The sequence below is a fragment of the Narcine bancroftii genome, chromosome 4 (assembly GCF_036971445.1).
Source record: "Narcine bancroftii isolate sNarBan1 chromosome 4, sNarBan1.hap1, whole genome shotgun sequence".
Taxonomy (NCBI): Eukaryota; Metazoa; Chordata; class Chondrichthyes; order Torpediniformes; family Narcinidae; genus Narcine; species Narcine bancroftii.
The window spans coordinates 287,603,768-287,631,268 of NC_091472.1; the positions used below are offsets into that span (position 1 = coordinate 287,603,768).

The 27,501-nt window shown below is 44.0% G+C and overlaps 1 protein-coding gene across 4 annotated transcripts in view; it reads right to left on the reverse strand.

Annotated features, from left to right (window-relative positions):
* The window catches only part of nostrin (nitric oxide synthase trafficking), a 45,351-nt gene extending 30,947 nt beyond the window's left edge, over positions 1-14,404 (reverse strand). The window contains exons 1-3 of one of the 4 annotated variants that reach the window (XM_069935313.1): positions 14,031-14,404; positions 7,434-7,519; positions 1,951-2,034 (exon numbers count right to left, since the gene is read on the reverse strand). In XM_069935313.1, the coding sequence (XP_069791414.1) occupies positions 1,951-2,034; positions 7,434-7,519; positions 14,031-14,057 (197 nt within the window). In that variant the 5' untranslated portion in view covers positions 14,058-14,404. The remainder of the gene's footprint in view (positions 1-1,950; positions 2,035-7,433; positions 7,520-14,030) is intronic. The other 3 variants (XM_069935309.1, XM_069935311.1, XM_069935310.1) reach the window with 3 other exon arrangements.
* Positions 14,405-27,501: the final 13,097 nt, after the last annotated feature.

Below are 27,501 nucleotides of genomic sequence, written 5' to 3' on the forward strand. Positions count from 1 at the left end.
TCACAAGGACAATTCCGGGAATGAAAGGGTTATCTGTATTTGTTGGAATTTAAGAGAAAGGATGGGGGGGGGGGGGGGGTGGGAAGGGAAGAACTCATTAAAGCATTTAAAATTTTGCATGACAGGGTAGCTGTAGAAAGGACAAGAGGGCACAACTTCAGAGTTGATGGGGATCTGCTGAGAACAGATGCAGAGGAATTTCTTCAGTCAGATGGTGGTCATTGTGGAGGCAAGTCATTGGGTCTATTTAAGGCAGATTGATAGGTTCCAAATTAGTCAGGGTATCAAGGTTTTGGGGAGAAGGCCAGGCAGTAGGGTGAGTGGGAAAATGGATCAGCAGATGATTAAATGGGGAAGACTCAAAGGGCTGAATAGCCTATTTCTTCTTCTATGTCTTATGGTCTTGAGTGACTCTTTTGCAGAATATCAGCATTCAGTTCACAGGGGTGATCTCTGATACTTCAAATCTCTATCCCACTCCTATTCTGCCCAGTTTTTGGCCTCCTGGACTGTTACAATGATGTCCAATGCAAACATAATGAACAACACCCCACTTTCCATCCAAGCAGGTTGCAGACTTCTAGCTCAAGTATTGAACATTACAGCTTCAGCTTTACTCACTTTCCCAAAAATCAGAACTTGTAATTTTATGGTTTGTCACCCACTTATATTGACTCAGCTTTTCCTTCTTCATTAGTACAGTCATGTCCAGTGATCCTGCATTTCACAATGTTTCACTTCAGGGTAATTACACCATCAAACATTCTAATACTGGCCTCATTTTACCATCGATATTTTCTTTGTCCTGTCCAACCTTCACAACAACTCCAGCTTCTCTACAATGTAAAACAAACCACATTTCCCTTTTGACACACAGGATACTGCAGATCCTGGAATGTAGAGCAGAAAATAATCTGCTGGAAGAACTCAGCAGGTTGAGCAGAATCAGTGGGAGAAAAAGAACTGTTGGCATTTTGGGCTGGAACCCTTCAAGTCTTGAAGACTCTTTCTCCCTCTGATGCAGGTCACCTCCTGAGCTCCACCATCAGATTGGAACTTGGAAAGAGAAAAGCATAAAATCAATGAAGGATCTTAGACTAAAAACAGTTGCTCTTTGTTCCTATGTTTCCAATTGACTAATCAGAATTAACAACAATTATCAGATTCACATCAGCTGTTATTTTTAAAGATTATACACACGGAAATAATTTTGACTCTGGTGAAAGCAATTTCTTCAAGCAGCAAGTTCCGAATCCTTGGAATTCTCCATCCAGGAGCACTGTGGAGACTTGATCACAAAGCTTGAGATTTTTTTTCGATGCAGGTCCTCTCTGGGTTATGAACCTGCAGCTTGTACATATATATACACGAACATGTGAGGGATGGGCTTGCCAGCTGCTGTGGAGCTGCAAGCATCTTCTGCTGAGTGGGAATGGGACACATCTGCATATATTCCCCACCCTTCCCCAACCTGCAATAATCCCGATTTAGTTGAGCAGAGCAAAGTAGGAGCACTAAAGCACACTTGCTTACTAAGGGGAGACCGGTTCGTTGGTGGCCACTCTTCCCACACCTGCTCACTCTCCCCTCACAGCCCTGGATTCACCACCCCCCCCTCCCCCCACAATCTGCTTACTCTCTCATCACAGCTCCTTCCTTTTCGCAGAGTTTCTATTATTTTTGGATTTGCAAACAGTTTGGGTTATGACACATTAACAGGAATAGAACCCTGTCGTAAGCTGGGAACTTCCTATCTTAAGGATATTAAGGTACAGGCATTAGAAACTGGAAGAGGCACTGAACTAAAAGGTCAATCACCATTTCACTGAAGGGGAGGGGGGGGGAAAGAGGGACAGACCAGTGCTAGTGACCAAACTGCAGTGTCTTGATTCGGTTTCATATTTTTGTACAATTTACAGCATAACATTTATTTCAAATATTATTGCTTACTTTTTTATAATGTCTTTGGATGCTTTGGTATATTTGTTAGCCAGCCTGAGGAGCCCTTTGGCATATGTCTTTTCTAGGTCAGCCCTAAAACAAACATAATACACCATCATGCATTTAGAGCAGGTCAAAATGATTAATATAATGCCAGTCACCTTTCTTTCTCTCAAGAGAAACACATTTGTTGATGCACATTCTTCCATTTTAAAATGTTACAAATCGTCTATTTTATATTTTGAAGCAACAACCCACATGATGAAAAGTCTTGTGAATGCAGTTACTTGTTGAGTCTATTACAACTGTTACATTTACCAAGATTATGAACCCACTACTTCTGTATGCATTGAGACACCATCATTAATTTCACCCTGCCTAATTATACACTGCAGACAGCCCAGCTCAGGAAGTGGAAGAATTATCTTGGGAGAGGGAAGAGAATCTGGAAATAATGCTCCAACAAAAGAACAAAAACATCCCAGAAAAATAATCTTGTCACTGATCCAAGTAATAGTGCCACATTCCAAAAAGGGAACGAATTCTAAATAAACTTATACATCCACACATTTACATTCTTTTTGCCATTTCTTCTTGAATTAATCTTTTCTTTTTGTAATTGCAAAGAATACCAGAGTTCACATGTAGTTCAAAATCTCTATGTTGCACTTCACTGAGTAACAAGGATAGAGTTGCAGATAAAACTTTATTGAAGGATAGTCAACTCCCGATTAACAGCAGCACCTTGTACAACAGTTCAGAAAAAAGCCATTATACATTGTTTTAAAAAATATATACTCACGTCATATATACAATACTTCATATTTCAATCCTTAGTCCTCACAGGAGAAGACCAAAAGTTGAAAAGTTACAAAATTGAAATGAGCTGGTGGTGATTCCCAAACAATACACGCTTTAGTTTTAAACTCTTATCCAAAAATGTCTTAATGTAACTGCATCATCCAAGAGGATGGTTTGCTCAACTGTTGGCAAACAGAGGGGTTTCGTCCTGTTGCGTATTCAGGAATCTGGCAAAGGGACTCAAGCTCATAGGGCCCTATAATCCTGAGGAGATGCTAAACTATAGCATAGTAATACCTGGCACATTCTCCAAGAAGCCACAGACCACTACACAATATCAATTGGGTGTCCCTCCTTTCAATAAACACTGTGACAAATGGATATGGCACTCCTTCCAACGCTTTGCTCCGGAAATTAATTGCGACAGCTTTCATGAACTGTTACCCTCTCAGAGAGGAGCCCTTCTTGTTGGTGCCAAACCTGCTAGCAACTGCTGGGACAGCTGTGGGGTATGCTAGTAGATAAGCCCTCATTTACCTGTTTGAGTGCATCCATTTTGTGAAAGTTGGACCGGGAACTTTGCATTCCCAATAAGTTTCATCATCAATCACCCTCAGTTCAGAGAAAGCCTCATCCTTTCATCCAGCCTCTCTTAATTGGACCTCATGCCCATCATGTCCCATCCTGACATCCAGCTCTTTACCTTGAGCTGTCACTTCTAGGATGCTAGAAGGAGTGTCTCCTGGGAGATGGGGATGGTAGCTATATAGAAATCTAATGAATGCAGATGACTTTCAGCTGGTCTCTTTTTGCTCATGGGAACCTGGCAGGAAACTGAATAACTGGAACACTTGCAACTGAGGGATGACTCACAAAACAGATCAGAGTTGACATTCAAAAAGTTTCAGGAGTGCCGATTGGAAGGAGGAGTTGGTGATTACACAATTACTACAGGCTATTGATCATCTATGCGAGAAGAATCTTCTTGCAAGTTCTTACAAGAAAAGCAAGCAATTCCAAGCCACGCTTGTTTTAGCCTGTTATAGAATATGTAAAATTACATACAAGTTTGTGTCTCAATCGTGATAAAGGATTCAGACTCAAAAGATTGATTGACCATTTCTATTCCTGAATACTGTCTGATCTGCTGAGTTCCTCCACCAATTCAGTGGCATAGTTGCAGAATGACCAATTCTGGTTACATGATGACAGTCATTGTAATTGCTGATATGTGGGGCTAACATTCAACTTCTGAAAAGCTGGAGGTCTCATTCTCCTTGCGTTGCTTTCACTAGTCTGTGGAAGTTTGTGTAAATATTACAACCCTGTGAATGAACGGATATTTGCAGTATGGACCTGGGCATCCTGTGCATTCACCCTGATGCAGTGGAACAGAACGTCTGGTTCTATGTCCCCAATCTAAGTTGCAATGCCAGAAAGAAAGCATTCCTGATCAATCCTCTTAAGAGTCTTCTGATTTTTTAAATACTTCAGTCATCTGTCAAACTATTCTCTTCCAACCTCAACACCAAGCTTCTAAAACTGAATACAAATCAGAACCATCAGTGCTCCAGGAAAATAGCAGCTATTGGTTCCCTATTTTCATATTCCAAATATTGTGATGAGTCTACCTTCCCACTTGATTACTCTTCGCTCTTTCAAATCTCTGACACTAATCCATCTAGCAGAGAGCTCTTAAATTTTAAGCATATACCTTATGTATCTGAACTGAACAGAGTCTCTCACTTCTTTGCACAAAAGAATGATCAGTTTTTTGTCCTGGTATTGCATGATCTCTTATTCTGCTCCATGGATTGTCACCTTGAAATAGTGTAAAAGCTTGCATGATCTTGAGATCCCGAGAGCAATGCCATCTGGAACTATGGTCCTGGTAGGGCCACCCATGGTGGTAAAGTTGAAGGTGAGGTTCCTGACAAAGAACAATCTAACCAAGCCCTCAATGGTGGAACAGGTGGACGAAGTTACTTCGAATTCAATGGCCATGAAGGCAGACGAAGGCTGCAACAAATCCATTGGTTGTGGTTTCCATGCCATTAGAATTAGATGGTTGATTTGTGCTTCTTGGAGTGTAACATCAAGTACACATTAAAGAAATACACACATAGTCTTTGTTATGGAAAATGGAACAGTCCATCATCTTCGACTTCGAGGGATAGCACGACGACATTGACAATCTCTTAAATGGGCTCCCCCATTCAAGGTTATTTTCATTTCCCCCCCCCCCAATTATCATCTGCTCTCTGGATAGTGCAAAATAATAACATCCACGTAGGTTTCTTCTGGAACCTTTGGTTTCATCCCAGATGCAAAAGATTACCACTATTGAATATTAGGATTTGGTGGAGTTGATGGGAATGTTAGAAGAATGAAATAGAATTAGTGTGAAAGGGTGCCTGATAGTTGGCGCAGACTCCATGGGCCATAGGGTCATCCAGCATGGGAACAAGTCCTATTGAAAACAAAAGCACATCACCACTTTCATAGGGTCAAGGCAGCTTCCTTAGGGTTAACTGGAGATTGCTTTTATTACTCATATCAGCCAGCATACATTACACCAGGGTTGTTATTGAGCTGTGAAAGCATGCTCAGCTCTTTACCATTGAAAGTGAAAGAGACCAGGCTTAACTTGGTGGCTTCAATGCAGGTTGTCACATTGTTTAGCTTAATTCAGGGTGAAATTTTAGTGTAAATTTAGAACAGGTCTTCACAGTGAAAATTTAACAGTAGGCCAAGTAAGAAGGATGGCATCTGCCCATATCCTGGCCTCCTGTTGCTCCCATGGAAAAGGGTGAGCCATGCCTTGATTTGGCTAAGGTATTTGGGAAGATCTCAAACCTGTTAACAATAGTGCAAATGCTCTCTGCCCAGTATTGGAATGGGAATATTGATTTAATATCTGGTGTTAATAATTTTTAAAAAGAGAGTTTGTAGTGATTTTGCATGGACAAATAAAATGAAACGCTGGACCACATTGGGGTCACATTGAATCATTTTACATATTACAGTCAATCATATTACAGTAGGTCACTCAGCAGTCTCATTCATTGACATCATTAGATGTCCTTAGAATGAGTTAATGTTGACTGGGAACCTCTAGCCAAGATAGAATACAGCTTGCCTCTGTCGGAGTTGTTTAAGGGAATCCATCCATGTGTTTCAGTTTTAGTTAACAATGATATGTAATGGGCTTCAAAAATCTCTGAATATTCACACCCAAATCATCCAATAATCATCCTCTGAGTCATTAATGAGTCCATTAAAGAACTGGCTAAACATTCATTGCGCGTAATCTAACTTTCATAATATAATGGTATCGTCTTTTTGAGGCTTAAAAAGTAACCAGACAAATCTAATTTCTGATCATTTGTGGTGCCTCAACTCACTACTATAAAACCCCAAAGATGCAAACTATACATCATGGCATTCAGTGAGTTAATCAAATGCATAATCCCCAGTAGTAGTAGCCCCAGTCTTTGAAACTGCGGAAGTTTATAATTTCCCTGGGTAGATCCAAGGTCTCTGGGACCCATAGGCAGGTTTCCTATCCCAATTCATCACAAGTGCATCGACGAACGTCAGTTATGGCATTTAAAAAAGAAGTCCACAGCACAAAATCATCTCTGATGCCAGTGCTCAGCAAAACAAACAATAATACTGCAGAAAATAAGCAACTGACGATCCTTTCGCCCACATTAAACTTCAAAAATAATAGTTTTTTGGACATTATTATTCTTGCAGCAATGGAAGAGATTTAATGTCGACAGCAAAATAGTTTTAAAACAAATAGCGGCCAAGCTAAATTTAACCAAAAAAAAAAATTCGGATGCAGGAAAACATTTCAGAGGAAGGACTCTTCATGTCAGAGAAGCACGTCTCCCAGCCTACTGCAGCAGCTTCACTTTGAGAGTACTTACAGACATCCTGACTTGTGAAAGATGCCATAGAAATGCATTCTTCCTATCAGTGATGCAGGAATTTTCTAATAATAGGCCAAGCCTAACAGCCACACAAGAACATTCTATTAACACGCACTGACTGAAAAGTTACTTCAATTATAGGACAAAACAAACCGCAGTTGGAACAATAACCAGATGGATCTTCATTACTTGATACCTTTCTATGACTTAACCAGGTCATAAAAATCTTGCTATTCAAAATTTAAACCAATTTCCTACATTATTTTTCATTTTGGAATTAAAATTTTTAATTATTTGCAAATATTTGATATTGCACATAATGTATTATAGTATTAAATAATTCTGAAAGCAAGAACAAACACCTGCTTAACTATAGGAAATACATAGAAGTCTACTATATGGTAAATTGCCATTTGTTTTGCAACAATGTCGTTATAATAAACCATTACTAATTATGACCATATACACTGAGAAATTCAACTGGATCTTCTCGACAAACCATTGAATGTACATTTTCTTATCCACTCAAATATACGAAAAGTCCCAGTGGTCCTTCAAGATGACCATAGTCTTTTCTTTGATTACCTTGCCCAACTAAAGGGAAATTGAATCAACATTACTAGAGTACATGTCTTTCTGTAATATAGATCAGTTTCATCTGGCATAAAGCTTCCTCTCAATAATCAAATTGTCCTTCACTAATAAGATGACTTTTTATGCAGTTACAAACATCAAGACTGTAGATACTCTTACCTCTGCTGAAGGACACACACGAGTTCTTTGCAGTAATTGTCACCACTTTTGGCAAACTTCTTGATATGCTGATATACTTTGTGGTACTGAAAATAACCAGTGTCAAGTTATGACCACACATTTTCTTTCCAAGTAAAAATGATTGGTACATACGTCATTTTATAAGCAAGTTTTCAAAAACAGCAATAAAGAAGCACACAAAGCAGCACAGGCCCACCACGAATATGCCAAATTTACATCATTTCTTTATGCCCCACTGTAATGCTTTACATTGGAATATAGGAACAGGAGGTTTAATTTCTCAACTCACACCTGAATTTCAAATAAGTGATCGGTCCTTCAACTCCATTCAACCTTCCTCTGATGCACATTTCTTGGTACCAATTTCCAATGCAAAATCTATTGCCAAGATTTTTGACATCACTCAGCAGTTTTTGTGGGAGGAAATTTATCTTTTTTTTGTTGTTGTTGCGTGAAGTAGTTCATTCCGGAATGTCCCAGGCCTCATTTTAAATTGTTACCATGTTCTATAATTTTTGGGATGGCTCAATTCAAAACATTTTGCTTTCTTGAAAAACTCTCCTCGCTAAAGCTAATAGATATCCTGATCAATCATTTTATCCTCAATTACAAATAAATATAAAATTGACTTCAAATATGCACATCTTTCATAATTTAATACTTTATGCTAAATGCCATCCCAGCCAAATCTGCAGAGTACCCACTTTTAGAATAAAACAGCGCAGGAACACGCATTTAGGCCCATGAGTCTACATCGAACATGATCCCCCCTGTCACATTTGTGGCCCGAAATGTGAAGTTAATAAAACATCAAACACAAGTTTTATCAGGTAAACTTCTCAGTGTCTTTATTTTCCAGTTTCCTTTGTTCTTCTGCTTGTGCTCTTATCTCCCTTTCATACCACGTGACTTCCGGTAGATCTCATACATATTCATTATCATGACATCCCTCCTTTAATCAGAAATAAACTTTACCTTCACTTACTAATATCCCTCGGAAACCTACAAACATCGTAACTAATGGTAATACTATAACTCAACTACATAAAATTTACTTCCTACAGCACTCATACATGTACTTTATGATATAAGATTAAATACTGTCCCAAAGTTCTTATTAAAACTATTGGAACAAAGTCTTCGTATCGTTTGGGCGCTTTCCGGTTTCGTTTCGGCCTGCCTGCGATATTGTCGTCGCTTCTCGGTTGTTCACTCTCAGCGTCGGAAATACTACTCGCCACGGCTTCGGGTGTTTCTGGCGCTCTAGTCACTTCATCAGGAGTGCTGGTAACTGCCTCTGGTACATCATCAGGTCTCTCAGTTTCAGCATCTCGTATTGGCCTTTCAAGCTCTTCGCTCGATGTATCTCTGGACTGGTACCTTTTTACACCTGATACATTTCTCTTATACAGGACTCCAGTCGGAGACTTGACTGTCACCATACTGCCACTTCTGGATACGACAGTATAGGGTTGATGGTAATAAGGTGTGTCTAGCTTACCACCAGTTTCATGCCTCACTAGAACATTATCTCCTGGCATGATGTCTGAGTACTTGGCTCCACGTTTCGAATCTGTGTACAGCTTTGCTGCACCTTTCTTTTCAGCATCGTGGTCCCTTATTTCCTGGTCGTCTCGGATTTCCTTTATTTCTGGCATTTTTGTGCGGATTTTTCTCCCAAAAAATGCTTCTGCAGGACTTCTTCCAGTGGTTGCATGAGATGTTGCTCGATAGACAGCCACATAAGATAGCAATGCTTCTCGCCAATTTTGTCCTTCTGCGTGTGCAATCCTCAATCGTTTTTCAAAGGATTGATTTTGTCTCTCTACTTCTCCGTTGGCTTGCGGCCATTTCGGAGTTACTTTATGATGGTGGATACCTGTGGTCCTCATGTATTCCGCAAATGTCTCTGAAATGAATTGTCAGAGTATAATGTAACAGGTAATCCATATCTTGCGAATATCTCTGCTAACGCTTGTATTGTTTTTTCAGTGGTTATGGACTTCAACACCACATACTCATAGTATCTGCTGTAGTAATCTATCACTACCATAATTGATTCACCCGTCGGTAAAGGTCCAAGAAAATCAACAGCTACGTCGATCCATGGTCCTGTCGGGAGTTGCGTACTCCGGATCGGTTCTGGCGGATTACTCCTACTTGTGATTTGACATCCGTGACAAGTTTTAACAAATTTCTCTGCGTCTTTATCACAACCTGGCCACCATCCCTTGGTCCTGAGGTTTTGCTTGGTACCAACAATGCCTAGGTGTCCTTCATGCGCTAAGGATGCGATCTTCGGTCTCAATCTTTGTGGTATCACCAATCTGCAACCTCTTAATACGCACTGTCCGATGCAACAAAGTTCATCTCTAATGGGAATGTAAGCTTTGTGAGTACACTTGTTCCATTGTCCACTCTGTATGCATTCTCTTACTTCCCGGAGTTCTGGATCACGTTCGGATTCTCTCTCGACTTCCTTCGTAGTCACAGCTTTCGGTGTCGACTGAATAGCTACGAAGCGTACAAAGCTCTCTGTTTCTGTTCCCAATTCTGACTTGGATTGTGGACCACCATCCTTCACCAATCTGGACAGCGGATCTGCAATGTTTGTTTTCCCTGCAATGTGGATCACTTTATATTTGTAGGGTTGTAGTCTGAGTACCCATCTCTCTATTCTGGCACATGGTTTGGATCTAGGAGCATAGATCACCTCTAATGGCTTATGATCTGTGATGAGTTCAAATTCAATGCCGTATAAATATGCATGGAACCTCTCACAGGCCCATACAAGTCCGAGTGCTTCTTTCTCTGTCTGAGAGTATCTTCTTTCCACATCTGATAATGATCTGCTGGCATAGGCAATGATTCTTGGTCCTCCATCATGCATCTGGACCAACACAGCTCCTAAACCAACCGGGCTGGCATCTGCTATGACTTTGGTTGATGCCGCCGGATCGTAATATCCAAGAGTTTTTGCATCTGTCAGGCTTTGCTTCAGCGCTGTGAATGCTTTCTTCTGCTCAGATCCAAAATGAAATGGTACACCTTTCCTGGTTAGTTTCCTTAGTGGTTCTGCCACTGTAGCGAAATTAGGAATGAACTTTGCACAAAAATTGACCAATCCCAGGAAACTCCTCACCTCTGTTGTGTTCTGAGGTGCACGTGCCTCTGCAATAGCTTTCACCTTGGCCTCTGCAGGGTTTAGTCCTTCCCGTTTAAGTCTGTGTCCCATGAAGTCCATTTCTGACACACCGAACTGGCACTTGTTTCCATTCATGGTAAGGCCTGCCTCCTGTAGTCTAGATAGTACACGCCTCAACCGTTTGTCATGCTCTTCCTTCGATGGTGCATGGACTATGATGTTGTCAGAAATGTTGGCAACTCCAGGAATGCCTTGAATCACTCGATGGATTTCATACTGGTAGATCTCCGAAGCTGGATTAATTCCAAATGATAGTCTCTTGTAACGATACAATCCACAGTGAGTCACAAATGTTGTTACATCTCGGGAACCTGGATCCAGTTCTAATTGATGATAGCCCCATTTCAGATCAATTTTTGAGAATACCTTGCTGGTAGTTAGTTCTTGAAGTATTTCCTCCACTGTTGGTATAGGGTGTCGTTCTCTAATTATAGCTTCATTGGCCATTCTCATGTCAACACATAGTCTTATGTCACCCTTTGGTTTGGGTACAATCACTACGGGACTGACCCATTGTGTCGAATGTTCCACCGGTTCAATAATGTCTTGTTCAATCAATTCTTTAATTTTGGCTTCGACTTTCCCACGAAGTCCAAACGGAGTTCAGCGCATTGGTTGTGCCTTGGGTTTGACCGTTTCATCTACCGCTAGTTTAAATTGTCGACCTTTCAGCTTTCCTACTCCTTGGAAGACTGCGGGGAATTCTTGCTTCATATCCTCGTATGACTGAATTGAATTGACACAAGCTCCAATATGAAGTATTGCCAGGTCTTGCGCTGTGCTTCTACTCAGCAATGGTTCTCCCCTCTCTTCTATGACCATAAACTCTGCTTCGGTGTACTTATCTCCAGCTTCAACAGTTGCAGTAAAACATCTAATGGTCTGCAATGGCTTGGTTGCTGTGTATGGATACAGTTTCTTGGAACACTTCTTTGAGGTACAGATGATCTTTTTCCTTTTCAACTTCTCCATAAATGTCGATCAATCACATTACTATCACTGCCTGAGTCTACAATGACCTGCACTGTCACTCCACCAATGATCACTGGGACCTTCTCATGATGTACTTCATTCAACGTAAATTGGTAACAACTCTGTTCCTCCTGGGTATCATCATCGTCACCGTCTATCTGGCGAATGGTGTCTTTCTTTCCAGGATACTTTCCTTTCCCCCAGGCTTTGCCTTTGGAAGTTGTACTCTTCCTCTTCTGGTCTGCATTGGACTTGCTTTTGCACTTCTTTGCAAAGTGGTCCTTACCTCCACCCTTTCTGCAAACTTTGCCTTTGGCCGGGCAATATGGGTCTTTTCCAAAGTGACCTCGGTTTCCACATCTATAACACTCCACGTCCTGTGTCGACATATATCTTGGCTGGTTATGGCGATGTGAGAGCCTCTTAATTTGCTGGCTTGAGTTGTCTTTCAGGGTCATGGTATGAAATTGCCCTTCAACAGCCTCTAATGCAGCAGCAATGGTTAAAGCATCGGTGAGTTCCAACTCACTCCCTCTTTCCAGTAGACGTCTTCTGAGTTTATCTGATCTGCAGTGCTGTATGACTTGATCCAATAATTGGTTGTCCAAATCACCTGGCATGTAAGTGCATCCAACAGCTAGCTGGCGTAGTCTCGTCACGTACAGAGCAATTGTCTGGCCATCTTCTTGTCTCGTTCTCCGAAACAAATGGCGATGAAATGTAGCATTCGGTGTCACTACATAGTGTGCATTTAATGCATCTACCGCTTTTCGGTACTCATCCTTTCTTCCAGTATTTAAAAGTGTCTTAAACGTTTCCCGAACTGCGGGTCCAGCAGTGAAAAAAAGTAACGCCCTTCTCTGCGCTTTTTGTTCAACTGTACCGGTATCTAGAAATAGGCCACGACTGTCGGCGTAGGATTCAAATTCTTCTAGCCATGCCTTCCACTTCACACTTACAGTGCTTGCATCACCCGTTGGGTCAAAATGAGCAATTCCACTATGCGTTAGAAATTCATTGTCTGCCCCAGCCATGAGGAAATATTCCAGCCCCAAAAGTACTGAGTGAAAGATAAAATTCTTATCATCTTGAAGTTCTCTGTAATCCTCTGTAATCTTGTTTAGTCTTTAATTTTCTTCAAGCTTCTTTCATCCTCGTCGCCAATGTCACATTTGTGGCCCAAAATGTGAAGTTAATAAAACATCAAACACAAGTTTTATCAGGTAAACTTCTCAGTGTCTTTATTTTCCAGTTTCCTTTGTTCTCCTGCTTGTGCTCTTATCTCCCTCTCATACCACGTGACTTCCGGTACATCTCATACATATTCATTATCATGACACCCCCCCCACCCCCCCCCCAAATCTGGTGCTTGCATTTGTTACATACAATACTTGCAATATTTAGGTTTCTATCTAGATCTAGACACCTCCTACTCTTGCATCTGCTTCCTTCCACCACTACCCCAGCAGGCTGTTCCAGCGACCTAACACTATCCCTGCAAAATATATGCCCCACACATCTGCCTTAAACTTCCTCGCTCTGGAATGTGGCATTTTTACCCTGGGGGCAAAAAAAAATTCTGATGGTCTTGTCCTGTCGTTGCCTCTCATTAATTTCAGCCCTTCGATCGGATCTCCCCTCAGTCCCTGATGCACCAATTATAGAAAAGCAATTTATCTCACTCCTGCCCTCTGATTCAGGCAACATCCTGGTAAATCTCTTCTGCACCCACACTCCCCGCGCTGCGATTCATTTGCCACGAACTCATCCCCTTGCGCGAACGCCTCTATTTTTGCTCCTATCCAAATCTAATCTGCCACCTTTCTTCTCCATCTCTTTGCAGAGTGACACACGATTTGTTGGCGAGGCTACCAATACTTCAAACACAATAACCTTAAAGACATGCCTTCTGGAATTGCCTGGAGTCAGCATTGAAGGGCACGCCTTCAGCACATTGTCCACCTTAATCACCCTCCCTTTGTAAATCCGTACAGTTTCTTTGCTCGGTTTCTTCACCGGAGATCAATTCCCAGACATTAAACTGTACACGATCCTGCAATACCAATTTATTAATTCAGCCTCAAGTCCCTCTTACACAGGGCAACGATAAGGAAAAAGAAAGGGCTGGACCAACTCCACGTTTACATTTGCCCACAAAGTTAAACTGCACACAAAAGTTCAACTGCACTCAACGTAACAAATCGGACCACCTGAGATTCTGCCAGTAAACCCCCCTGAAATGCTTTGATATTGGCAAGGCAAAAGTGAAAGTATACTTTCTCCCATCTTTTTCCACGGGTTTTCTTTCCCCTTCCCTTGCCTTTAAAGGTCTCCACTTTCCACTGTCTTAGCAACAAACCCCAGCCCTTAAATAAAACTGAAAAGTTTCTTGTTCTTACTGTGCATCCGCTCACTGGATCTTTCATCTTTGGGGTGTTTTCTTTAAATTTTACCCGAGGATTCACACCTATCCCGACGAAGTGGTGCTAGCGAGTTTGCACTTGCCCTTTGAGCGGTCATCTGATAAAGGAACCGCAAGCAAACGCGTGGCCCTCGGGTCCTAATGCCCAAGCCAACATTGAGAAGCGCCGCGGAGACCAATCACTCGTTCGAGTGGAATCAACCCCTCTTTTTTAGTTTGTCCTGGCTGCTGGAGTTTTGAAGAAACGTGGGTGCCTTTGAGAGGTGACTCCATCGAAATGAACTCACTCATTCCCCCGCCTTAACATTAAGTTCCGTGATTGAAAAGCTCGTGGGATTGCAACATTCTCATTGTTTTCTCCGCCCAGTGCTGGATCATTTATTATTTTATTTCCTCTCTGTAGGTTTAGGGATACAAACTAAAACCATTTGTGACGTGGATCTCGATTCAAGTTAACCATTTGAGATGTGAATGACCTTGGAGGATTCTAATGTCAAATAAGGTTTTGTTTTAACCTGGCATTGTGGTTTCGTGGTGGTACACCACCAGGCTACTGCAGGGGCAACACCTGTACCTGCAGGAGTCTAAAGGGGACAGGACAACACCTGGCCGGCTGCCAGGGATCAAGCCCCACCCGGTCGGGTGTCAATCACCCTCCAGGCCTCACTCAGAGTTGCTGCAGCTACAGCCAGCCTGGCTCTGTGGAAGTCTTTTGTGGATTAAAGCCTGTTTTACAGTCTTTATCTTTGAGTGTGTCTGATTCTGGCTAACGGTGCACCGCAGATTTTTACTGGCTTAAGTTACCCATCAGTTTTAGAGATGGATGTAACATGCTAATACAAGAAGTAATGAAGGTGGGTGTCTCTTTTCTCTTTTTCTTTCTCTTTTGGCTTGGCTTCGCGGACGAAGATTTATGGAGGGGGTAAAAAGTCCACGTCAGCTGCAGGCTCGTTTGTGGCTGACCAGTCCGATGCGGGACAGGCAGACACGATTGCAGCGGTTGCAAGGGAAAATTGGTTGGTTGGGGTTGGGTGTTGGGTTTTTCCTCCTTTGCCTTTTGTCAGTGAGGTGGGCTCTGCGGTCTTCTTCAAAGGAGGCTGCTGCCCGCCAAACTGTGAGGCGCCAAGATGCACGGTTTGAGGCGTTATCAGCCCACTGGCGGTGGTCAATGTGGCAGGCACCAAGAGATTTCTTTAGGCAGTCCTTGTACCTTTTCTTTGGTGCACCTCTGTCACGGTGGCCAGTGGAGAGCTCGCCATATAATACGATCTTGGGAAGGCGATGGTCCTCCATTCTGGAGACGTGACCCATCCAGCGCAGCTGGATCTTCAGCAGCGTGGACTCGATGCTGTCGACCTCTGCCATCTCGAGTACCTCGACATTAGGGGTGTGAGCGCTCCAATGGATGTTGAGGATGGAGCGGAGACAACGCTGGTGGAAGCGTTCTAGGAGCCGTAGGTGGTGCCGGTAGAGGACCCATGATTCGGAGCCGAACAGGAGTGTGGGTATGACAACGGCTCTGTATACGCTTATCTTTGTGAGGTTTTTCAGTTGGTTGTTTTTCCAGACTCTTTTGTGTAGTCTTCCAAAGGTGCTATTTGCCTTGGCGAGTCTGTTGTCTATCTCATTGTCGATCCTTGCATCTGATGAAATGGTGCAGCCGAGATAGGTAAACTGGTTGACCGTTTTGAGTTTTGTGTGCCCGATGGAGATGTGGGGGGGCTGGTAGTCATGGTGGGGAGCTGGCTGATGGAGGACCTCAGTTTTCTTCAGGCTGACTTCCAGGCCAAACATTTTGGCAGTTTCCGCAAAGCAGGACGTCAAGCGCTGAAGAGCTGGCTCTGAATGGGCAACTAAAGCGGCATCATCTGCAAAGAGTAGTTCACGGACAAGTTTCTCTTGTGTCTTGGTGTGAGCTTGCAGGCGCCTCAGATTGAAGAGACTGCCATCCGTGCGGTACCGGATGTAAACAGCGTCTTCATTGTTGGGGTCTTTCATGGCTTAGTTCAGCATCATGCTGCTCTCCATTGCAGGCAAAATCTTCGCTAGGATTCTACTAAATAGAATAATACCTAGTGTCGCTGAGAATATTCTCCCAGAATCACAGTGCGGCTTTCGCGCAAACAGAGGAACTACTGACATGGTCTTTGCCCTCAGACAGCTCCAAGAAAAGTGCAGAGAACAAAACAAAGGACTCTACATCACCTTTGTTGACCTCACCAAAGCCTTCGACACCGTGAGCAGGAAAGGGCTTTGGCAAATACTAGAGCGCATCGGATGTCCCCCAAAGTTCCTCAACATGATTATCCAACTGCACGAAAACCAACAAGGGCGGGTCAGATACAGCAATGAGCTCTCTGAACCCTTCTCCATTAACAATGGCGTGAAGCAAGGCTGTGTTCTCGCACCAACCCTCTTTTCAATCGAAGGTGGGTGTAAATTCACACAGATAGCCCCTTTCATGCTTGCGAGTGGTCCCGGGGAATTAACGGCCGATCAACATTTAAAGTGTCTAGTGTGAAAGCACAATCAGCTCAACGCCGTCATCTCACGCCGGGGATTGATGGCCTCGACCCCTAGTACAATCCCCGGCGTTGCAATCAGGGTCATTGCATTGTGGGATTGAAATGACCCCAAGTTTTTGCCTGAGTGCAGGAAAGTGAAGGAAGAAAAGATTAAAATGAGGATATAAACTTTGCCGTGGGAAAGTCACAACAAAAGAGAGAGAGGGGAAATATATAGCAATAGTGGACAATTTTTAAACAGCGTGGGAAAATTGGTAGCACTATAAGGCACAATTTATAAAGACCATGGGAAAAAACAATGGCAGACCTCACTTCCCAGAATGCCATGCAGCAGAGAAATCCCTCCATGACTGCTCCCCTCCTCTGCTGATACATTTCCACACGATATAAATTGTGTGCTATAGCGCTACAAACTTTCCATCACTACACAAATTGAACACTATAGTGCTACCAGCTATCCACCCTGTTTAAAAATTGTCTGCTATTGGTATTTATTGCTTGCACTTTTCCACAGTTCCTTATAAAGGTTTATATAGGTTGGCACAACAACAACAGGAGCTGATGGGCTCATACTGTGCTGTACATAAAGCTTAATTATGTTATAATTAGGCATGATTAATTTTACTCGAATGTAAGATCATAATACATGGATCAGGATTTAGGGCAGGTCCACCGTCGCTCGATGCGTCATGATGTCAATGGTAGAAGGTAGAACAGTCCTAAGCCTGGGGATGGCTCCTTGCAAGTGTGAAAGTGTTCAGTGTCCCAGTTAGGAGTGGTCAAGTGTGAATGGTCAAACCCCCATTCCTATCCCAGGACACAAGTGTGAAAGGGCTTTTGTTGCAGTGTACAGTAATGTCAAACTTTATCATTTTGTTCAGCAATCACACCAAATCTACAACTACCACTGATAAATGAAGTAATTTCTAAATCAATATATAGAGGTACCAAATTGAGATAGTGCAATACTGGATCCCCTTTTAGGGAATGAGACTGGACAGGTGACAGAAGGGGAACTTTTTGGGTCCAGTGATCATAATTCCATTAGTTTCAAGTTAATTATGGAGAGTATGGGTCTGGAACTTGGGTTGAGATTCAAAATTAGAGAAAAGCTAATTTTGAAGAAATGAGAAAGGTTCTCGAATGTGTGGATTAGGATAAGTTGTTTTCAGGCAAGGATGTGTGAGGTGAATGGAGGACTTTCAAAGGTGAAATTTTGAGAGCAGAGAGTTTACATGTTCCTGTCAGGATTAAAGGCAATGTTAGCAGGCATAGAGAACCTTGGTTTTCAAGGGATATTGGTGATCTGGCTTGGAAGAAGAGAGAGAGAGACATATAGCAAGTATAGGCAACATGGAGCAAATGAGGTACTTGAGGAGTATAAAACCTCAAGAAAGAAATAAGAAAGGCAAAACAAAAAGACATGAGTTTGCTTTGGCAGACAATTTAAAGGTAAATCCTAAGGGTTTCTACAGGTATATTAAAAGCCAAAGGATAGTAGGGGACAAAATTGGTTCCCTTGTAGGTCAGAGTGGTCAGTTTTGTATAGAGCCAAAATAGATGGGGGAGATCTTAATTTTTTTTTTCATCAGTATTCACTCAGGAAACAGGCACAAAGTTGTGGGAAGTAAAGAAAACAGGTAGTGAGGTCATAGAACCTATACAGATTAAATAGGAGGAAGTGCTTGCTGTCTTAACACAAATAAGGGTGGAAAAATCCCCAGGGCCTGACAAGATATTCCCTTGGACCTTGAGGGAGGCTACTGTAGAAATTACAGGGGCTCTGGCAGAAATATTTAAAATGTCCTTAGCCACAGGTGTGGTGCCGGAGGATTGGAGGGTACCTCACTTTGTTCCATTGTTTAAAAAGTAACCCTGGAAATTAGAGGCTGGTGAGCCTGATGTCAGTAGTAGGTCAATTATTGGAAGGTGCTCTAAGAGATCAGATATACAATTATTTGGATAGCCAGAAACTGATTAGGTATAGGCAACATGGCTTTGTGCATGGTAGGAAGTGTTTAATCATTCTTATAGAGGAGGTTACCAGGAACACTGATGAATGAAATGTTGTGGATATTGTCTACATGGACTTTAGTAAGGTCCTGACAAGTTCCTACATGGGAAATTAGTCAGAAAGGTTCAGACACTAGGTACTCATGGTGAAGTAGTGAACTGGATTCAACAATGGCAAGACAGAAGAAACCAAAGAGTAGTGGTGGATGATTGATTGTCAGACTGGAGACCTGTGACTAGTGGAGTGCCTCAGGGATTGAGCTGGGGCCATTGTTGTTTGTCATCTATATCAATAATCTGGATGATAATGTGATAAGTTAGATCAGCAAATTTGCAGATGACATGAAGATTGGGGGGTGTTGTGGACAGCGAAAAAATAGCAGATGGAATTTAATGGAGGCAAGTGTGAGGTGTGCATTTTGTCAGGACAAATCAAGAAAGGACAATAATGGTGAATGTTAGGGCACTGAGGAGAACGGTAGAAAAGAGGGATCCAGGAATACAGACACATAATTCCTTGAAAGTGGCATCACAGGTAGATAGGGTTATGAATAAAGCTTTTGGCATATTGGTCTTCATAAATCAAAGTATTGAGTATAAGAGCTGGGATGTTATGATAAAGTTGTATAAGACATTGATGAGGCCAAATTTGGAGTATTGGGTGCAGTTTTGGACACCTAACTACAGGAATAATATCAAGAAGATTGAAAGAGTGCAGTGACGATTTGCTAGGATGTTGCCCAGACTTCAGGAACTGAGTTACAGGGAAAGATTAAACAGGTTACGACTTTATTCCCCGGATCATAGAAGAAGGGGAGATTTGAAAGAGGTATTTAAAATTAAGAGAGGTACAGGCAGAGTAAATGTAGATAGGCTTTTTCTACTGAAGATAGGTGAAATACAAACCAGAGGACATAGGTTAAGAGATAAAGGGGAAAAGTTTAGTGGGAACATGAAGGGGATCTTCTTTACATAGAGAGTGATGGGAGTGTGGAACGAGCTTCCAGCTGAAGTAGTGAATGCAGGCTCAATTATAACATTTAAGAAGAATTTGGACAGGTACATGGATAGGAGAGGTATGGAGGCCTATGGTCTGGGTGCAGGTCATCAAAACTTGAATCAGGAGTGTGAGAGATGAGGAAACTTGACATAAAATATGAAAGATGGGGAAACTAGTACAGACATGTGGAGTGATGGATTAAACCAGTATGAACAGGCTAAGCATGGAAATTAGAATGCAGGAAGCAGAGTCAGCCTATGTAAGATAAGAATCTTCTAGTCTTTTCCACCATATGAATAAGATAAGGAGATAAGGAATAATAGAATGTAGGAAGTTGAGATAGTGTGGATGAGATAAGGGTCTCCTAGCCCTAGACAGAAGTACCAAGTTCTACATATATAATTAGTAAGCCTTACACAGATTTATCAAGTTATGTATATTAAATTAGTAATTTAACGATTAGCGAACTCTGCATATGAAGAGACTGTAGCTCTGAGAGTCGGAAAGGTGTGAATGGGGACAAGGGCAAGGTTGTGAATAAGGACAATGAGGATAATGACATGAGAAGACACTGACAGGATACACCCTGGTCCTCCAGGTGCACAGAAACAGCACGTAGGCAGGCAGGATTACCTAATGCCAAACCTCTCCAGGAGGCAGAAGAATGTAAGGGGGAGGGTATTCCTATACTGAAATGAACTGTATAAAAGTTGGGTGAGCCCCAGTGTATGTGTGTATTCCCATGGTAAGGGGAAGCACCCAACTTTGCATTGTTGTTTAATAAATGTTCTTTGTTCTCAATTTTTGTCTCGAGCAATTTCTGTGAAGGTACATCGAGATGGCAGAGGTCGACAGCATCGAGTCCACGCTGCTGAAGATCCAGCTGCGCTGGGTGGGTCACGTCTCCAGAATGGAGGACCATCGCCTTCCCAAGATCATGTTATATGGCGAGCTCTCCACTGGCCACCGTGACAGAGGTGCACCAAAGAAGAGGTACAAGGACTGCCTAAAGAAATCTCTTGGTGCCTGCCACATTGACCACCGCCAGTGGGCTGATATCGCCTCAAACCGTACATCTTGGCGCCTCACAGTTCGGCGGGCAGCAATCTCCTTTGAAGAAGACCGCAGAGCCCACCTCACTGACAAAAGACAAAGGAGGAAAAACCCAACACCCAACCCCAACCAACCAAATTTCCCCTGCAACCACTGCAACCGTGTCTGCCTGTCCCGCATCGGACTTGTCAGCCACAAACGAGCCTGCAGCTGACGTGGACATTTACCCCCTCCATAAATCTTCGTCCGCGAAGCCAAGCCAAAGAGACATCTATTTCTAACAGGAGTGACTGCTTAGAAATGATCCTTCATAATATATGGTATGTAAGCCCTCCCATTTCATTTTTGTTTTATACTGTGGTAATTCTGTCCTTATTTTAAAATTGCACTTAAAGGTTAAGTTTTATGAATGATAGAACAAATTGAACTTTTAGTTCAAAACATTTAAAACACAGATGTATTCTGTTACATACTGAATACCATAATGGATGTAAAGTTTGGTTTTATAATACTTTGGGTGCAGGCTTCTGATGTTAATGCACAATTTCACACACCAGTCATTCTTCTAGTCTCTATATTGGTGAGGACGTTAAGTTGTGTGTGTAGCTCAAATATCCCAAAAGTGTACAGTAAAAACACAAAGCTGGAGAAACTCAGCAGATCAAACAGTGACCTTTATATAGCAAAGGTAAAAATATATAACTGACATTTTGGGCATCAAGGTGTGGAAAAAAGGCAGCAGGAATCTGAATAAAAGGGTGGGGAGGGAGGTGTGGTTGCAAAGGCAGGAGGTAATAGGTAGAGAAGGGATGGAGGAGACAGCAGCAATCTGAGGGAGGAGGGGTGGCTTGGTGAATAGAGAGGAAAGGGGGGAGGAGAGCTGGAAGAGGGAAGAGAAGGGGGAGGGGGAGAGGAGAGCATGTGTCTTAATGAGCTGTCTTTCAGAGAGAGATTTCTTCTTATGAGTATCTTCCTAATAATTTCTTTCTCAAACAGGAATAACCATCTTCTGGACACAAATGAGGCTACCTCTTTTCTTAAAAGAGCAGTCAAAGTAGTCTCACTTATTTAAAAGCCACATATGTTGTGTTTCTCCTGTGACAAAGATGATACAATACAGAACAGCATCTCCCTCTCTTTCCAGAGACTACTGTTTTAATCCTGTCTTTTTACAGGAAGGTCAGTCTTCTTCAGTGGTGTCCAAAATGTCTCTCTCTGCCTTCATTTTATGGTTCTCTGACATCATGTGATGTAACCTCATTACAATTTTAGTTTTATTTCTGCAAAACCTCCTGCCTTTCTTCAAAACCACTTCATATCCTTAAAAAAACATCTGACCTCAGTCCAAAAGGCTTACCATGCTGGAAATCCAGCTCTGTGTACCAATCCTCCTGGGCCTTGACTTACAGAGTCAGATCAGGAGCGTGATGATGGCCACTCTCCATTTACTGTGTGGCATGTCCGATGCAAATGTCTGCACACTGATATGTTAGGGAAATCACTCTAATGCAATTTTTCATTCACTCCTTTCAGAGAAGGGAAGATGGAATAACTGTGGCTGTCCAGGCACTTCTGGCTTCCTTCCTCATGGTGCAGGGTGCCACTTCCTGCATAGGCATTGTGTTGAGGACATTGTGTGCATTGGAGAAACTAAAGAGATACACCTTCTCAGCTCTCAACTGGTATATGACCACAGGCAACATACATACCCATTAATGACAGCTATACTGCTTATACTATGATGTCTTCTTCCCATGGCCCTCTGCTGTGCTCTCTGCATTTGAGGCCCAGATCATTAAAAAAGATGATATCACCTATGACTCAGGATGTGTAACCAACACATGTGGCCAGCGTGCGTTCAATCAGAAGCATCCTGCCATATGAAATTTCAAAGACTAGACGAAATGTTCCTGCAGCTAGAGTACTAGTATGTGTCACTTGCCTCTTAGCCTGTGTTCCTCCCCCTGCCCCTTCCTCTCTCCTTTCCTCTCCTCCTCCTCCACCCTTTTATTCAGATGCCTGGCTGTTTTTGCTCATACCTTGACAAAGGGCTCAGGCCTTTATCAATGGTTACCCTCTACTTCCTATGGATGTGTGAGATATGCTGAATTTCTCCAGCACATTTTTATATTGCACTTAACCCCAGCATCTGCAGACATAATTGTTTAACTCCAAAATATCCCATCACTTTAATAAAAAATGATAACCTAATGTTTACAGCTGAGATTTTTTTATTTAGCTTCATATATTGTAATGGTATGGATTGTATGTACTAATTGGCCAGTAAAGGCTTGGGCTGGCCTGCCCTCTGATGGCACTCTCCCCTGGACTCCTCCTCTGGGACCCAGGTCATAAAGGTTGGGTCAGCTCTCCTTTCCCTGCACTTCCCTAGCTTGGATCCGGCCCAGCTCAAGTCTTCTGTACAATAAAGCCTATCATTCCCCTCAGTCTTTGTCCTTTGTGATTATTGGGGCAACTGGTATTGCCCAACATTTATTGTACAGAATTTTTTAACGTCTCCGGTAATGGAGAAGTTTCTGTGCCCTGACCGGCTTGAGGTGGATCCCCAAGTCCCGGGTGCATCAGAACTCTTTGAGCAGTGGGTCAATTGCTTCAACAACTTTCTGGAGGCCGCTGCTGGAGTGGTCGACTTGGATGAAAAGAGGATGAAAGTCCTACAGGCAAAAGTCGACACGACTGATGGCTGAGCTATGGGCACTCTACAAGCCCAAGATCAATGAGGTCTACTCCCGTTACCTCCTGGCATCCAGAAAACAGCAGCCTGGTGAGTCGATGGAAGAGTTAATCAGAGCCCTGATCACACTGGGAAAAGACTGTTTGGGGAACTCCATGGTCCCTGTGTTGGGGCCCAGTGGGCCGAAGCGGGCCTACCTAGTACACGCCACCATGAGGGTCGGCATCCTGGGAGTCGGCATTGTTACAGCTAACCGGACTGCGGCTGCAGTAGCGCCAGGATCCTCGAGATGCAATTTCTGTGGGAAGGCAGGACATCTGTGACGTCTCTGCTCCGCGAAAGGAACTACCTGCTCGGGCTGTGGGATAAAGGGCCAACGTGTCTGCAGGTCCAGAGGCCCATCTCAGAGAAGCGCAGCGTGTATGGCCGAGGAGCTTCCGGTGCCGGCTGTGTGCGCGGTAAGGCGAGCGCCATTTTACCCGCTCCCGCCTTCATCCTCTACACAGCGGCAACTCTCACCAGTGACATCCCTTTCACCCCCGACGACGTCACTTCTTCCTTCTTCACCAACATTGGCAGCATGGGCCTCCCCACCGATGACGAAGACAACACACCCATCCTGGCATCGATCACCTTGGACCAAGTCAGCCCTCACCCGATCACGAACTCCACGATGCAGGCTGAGGTGAATGGGCACAAATTGAACTGCCTCTTTGATAGTGACAGTACCAAAAGTTTTATCCATCCCGAGGTGGCCCGTAAACTCTCGATACCCATTTGGCTGATGACCAGTTCCGTGTTGATGGCAGCGAAAGACCAGCAGACTTGTATCCGGGGTACTGTGTGGCATCTCTGATGGTGGCGGAGGGGGGGGAGTGTTATAATGATTTTTTGTTATTGGTCATGTCCCAGCTCTGTGTACCAATCCTCCTGGGCCTTGACTTACAGAGTCAGATCAGGAGCGTGATGATGGCATTCGGGGGCCCCCAACCACCACTCTCCATTTACAACCCGCAGCTTACAGACCCCCCCCCCGCCCCCAATCCCCCATTCGTGCACCCAGCCTCCAGCATCGACCTGCAGCCTCACCACCCTGCAGGTGACGCCTCCATCACTATTCGCAAACCTCACCCTGGACTGTAAACCGATTACCACCAAGAGCAGGTGCTACAGCACCGAGGTTATGGCGTTCATTCGGGCCGAAGTTCAGCAACTCTTGGCAGAGGGGATCATATCCCCTAGCTCCAGCCCCTGGAGGGTGCAGCAAGCCCCTGGATGGTGAATGACTAAAGTCAAAACACTCAACTGCTTCACCCAGTTGGGTGCATACCCTCTGCTCTGGAGAGCCGACTTGGTCAAAAAGGTTGCACAATACAGAGTCTTCTCGACCATTGACCTCAAGTCGGCCTATCATCAACTCCCCCTTTGCCCAAGCGACCGCTCTACATGGGTTTCGAGGCCAATGGCAGAATTTTTCACTTCTTGTGGGTGCCTTTTGGTGTTACTAAACGGTGTCTCTGCTTTTCAGAGGGTTATGGATCGGATAGTGGAGGAGCACAAGCTGATGGCGATGTTCCCATATCTTGAGAATGTCACCATCTATGGCCATGACCAGCAGGACCACGACGCGAACCTTGCAAAGTTCTTACGTACAGCCAAGTCTCAACTTGATGTACAATAAGGACAAGTGCGTGTTCATCACAGACCTTCTGGCCCTTCTCGGTTGCGTCGTGGCACATGGTGTCATTGCCCCGGATCCCGACTGCATGCGACCCTTTATGGAGCTCCCAGTCCCAAACACCCTAAAGGTGCTGAAAAGGTGCCTGGGGGTTTTTCCTATTATGCACAATGGGTGCCCAATTACGCTGATAAAGCCCACCCTCTGATTAAGTCCACAACTTTCCCATTATCGGCAGAAGCCCAAGCTGCTTTCTACCAGACCTGAGGGGACATTGCAAAGGCCACGATGCATGCCATGGACGAGTCCATCCCTTTTCATTGGAGAGCTATGCTTCTGATTTCGTACTGGCCACCACTCTTAACCAGGCAGGCAGGCCAGTAGCAATTTTTTCCCGCACTCTGAATAGTCCTGAGGTACGTCACTTTTCGGTCGAGAAGGAGTCCCAAGCGATCATCGAGGTGGTGCGCCACTGGTGACATTACCTGGCTGGTAAATGGTTTACCCTGCTGACAGACCAGTGGACCATGGCCTTCATGTTTAATACCAAACAGCGGGGTAAAATCAAGAATGACAAGATTCTTAGGTGGAGGATCGAGCTCTCCACCTATAATTACGACATCTTGTACCAATCAGGTAAATTCAACGATCCCCCAGATGCCCTATTCCGGGGGACGTGCGCCAGCATGCATCTTGACCGTCTCCAGACCCTCCACAACAGTCTGTGCCACCTTGGAGTCATAAGGTTATACCACTTCATCAAGACTCGGAACCTTCTGTGCTCTATTGAGGATGTCCAGTCCATGACCAGATGCTGCCAGATCTGCACTGAATGCAAGCCGCAGTTCTACCAACTCGAGAAGGCACACCTCATTAAGGCCATATGCCCTTTTGAACAGCTCAGTGTCGATTTCAAGGGCCCTGTACCAACTACAAATAGGAATGCCTACTTCCTGATGGTGGTGGACGAGTTCTCCAGGTTCCCCTTTGCTATTCCCTGCCCGGATATGACCTCAGTGACAGTAATCAAGGTGCTGCGCAGTATCTTCACCCTGTTCGGGTACCCCAAGTACATCCACAGCGATTGGGGGACCTTGTTCATGAGTGAGGAACTGTGACACTACTTCCTGGGCAGAGGCATAGCCAACAGCAGGACCTCCAGCTATAACCCCAGGGGTAATGGCAAGGTGGAAAGGGAGAATGCCACCGTTTGGAAGGCAGTGCTCCTGGCCCTTAGGCCCAAAAACATGCCGGTGTCCCGCTGGCAGGACGTTTTGCCCGAAGCGCTTCACGCCATCCAATTGCTCCTGTACACCGTGACTAACACCACCCCGTATGAACGTTTATTTGCTTTCCCTAGATCAGCGAATGATGCTTCCATCCCTCCTTGGCTGGCAACCCCAGGGCCAGTCCTGCTATGAAGACACGCAAGGGGCCATAAGACGGATCCACTGATGGAAGCAGTTCACCTCATACACGCCATCCCACAATTAGTGTTTGTGAGGTACCCCGATGGCCACAAGGACACTGTGCCTATCGAGACCTGGTAAAAGCCAGGGATCTGGAAACCGCCCTGCCTGTCACAGCCCATCCCACGGAGCTCATCACCCCACATGGAAGTGCAATACTGGAGGCCAAACCACCCGGCTTTCCTCTCCAGGAGTTGGTCCTCCGGGAGGCATCAAAACCCCACCTTCCTCCCGGGAGCCCTCAAGCATCACCCCGACCCAGACGGTTCCCTCCCCTGTCCCCGCCGGGACCGCTTCCCCTCCCAAACAGCAGAGCACGGACATGCCTTCCCCCTGGCGGTCCCGCAGAAGGAGGAACTTGCCGGTGCAGCTAAAGCTCTAGTTAAATTAACTCTTTTTCTTTCTCTCTTCTTGTGTCAAAAGTTGGGGGGGGTTCTGTTTAAAAAGAGGTGATGAATGTAATTGTATGGATTGTATGTACTAATTGGTCAGTAAAGGCTTGGGCTGGCCCATGTCCTGATGACACTCTCCCCTGGACTCCTCCCCAAGGACCCAGGCCATAAGGGTTGGGCCACCTCTCCCTTCCCTGCACTTCCCTAGCTTGGACCCGGGCCGGCTTTCGTATAATAAAGCTTATCGTTCCACTCAGTCTTTGTCCTTTGTGCCCAACATATATATAATAGTTTTCAACTTCTGACTAAAGGGTAACTTTATCATGCCTTTTATTGCATTATTTGGATTGTGGATACCATAACATTTTACATCATATATATGCAGAGGACATTGAAGTATTGATTTGTTATTTACAATAAAATGTTCAAGTTTTGGAGACGTGTATTTCAGTATTCTCCAGGGTATTTTTTTCATAATAAATTCGTGGAAATCGTTAATGATGTTATACCCTACTTGGTTTATGGCTTTCTAGTCTGTGCCAAATATTTTTTTTTTGCCTAGTCCCATTGAGCTGCATCCAATTCATAGCCCTCCATACCTCTACCATCATGTACCTGTCCAA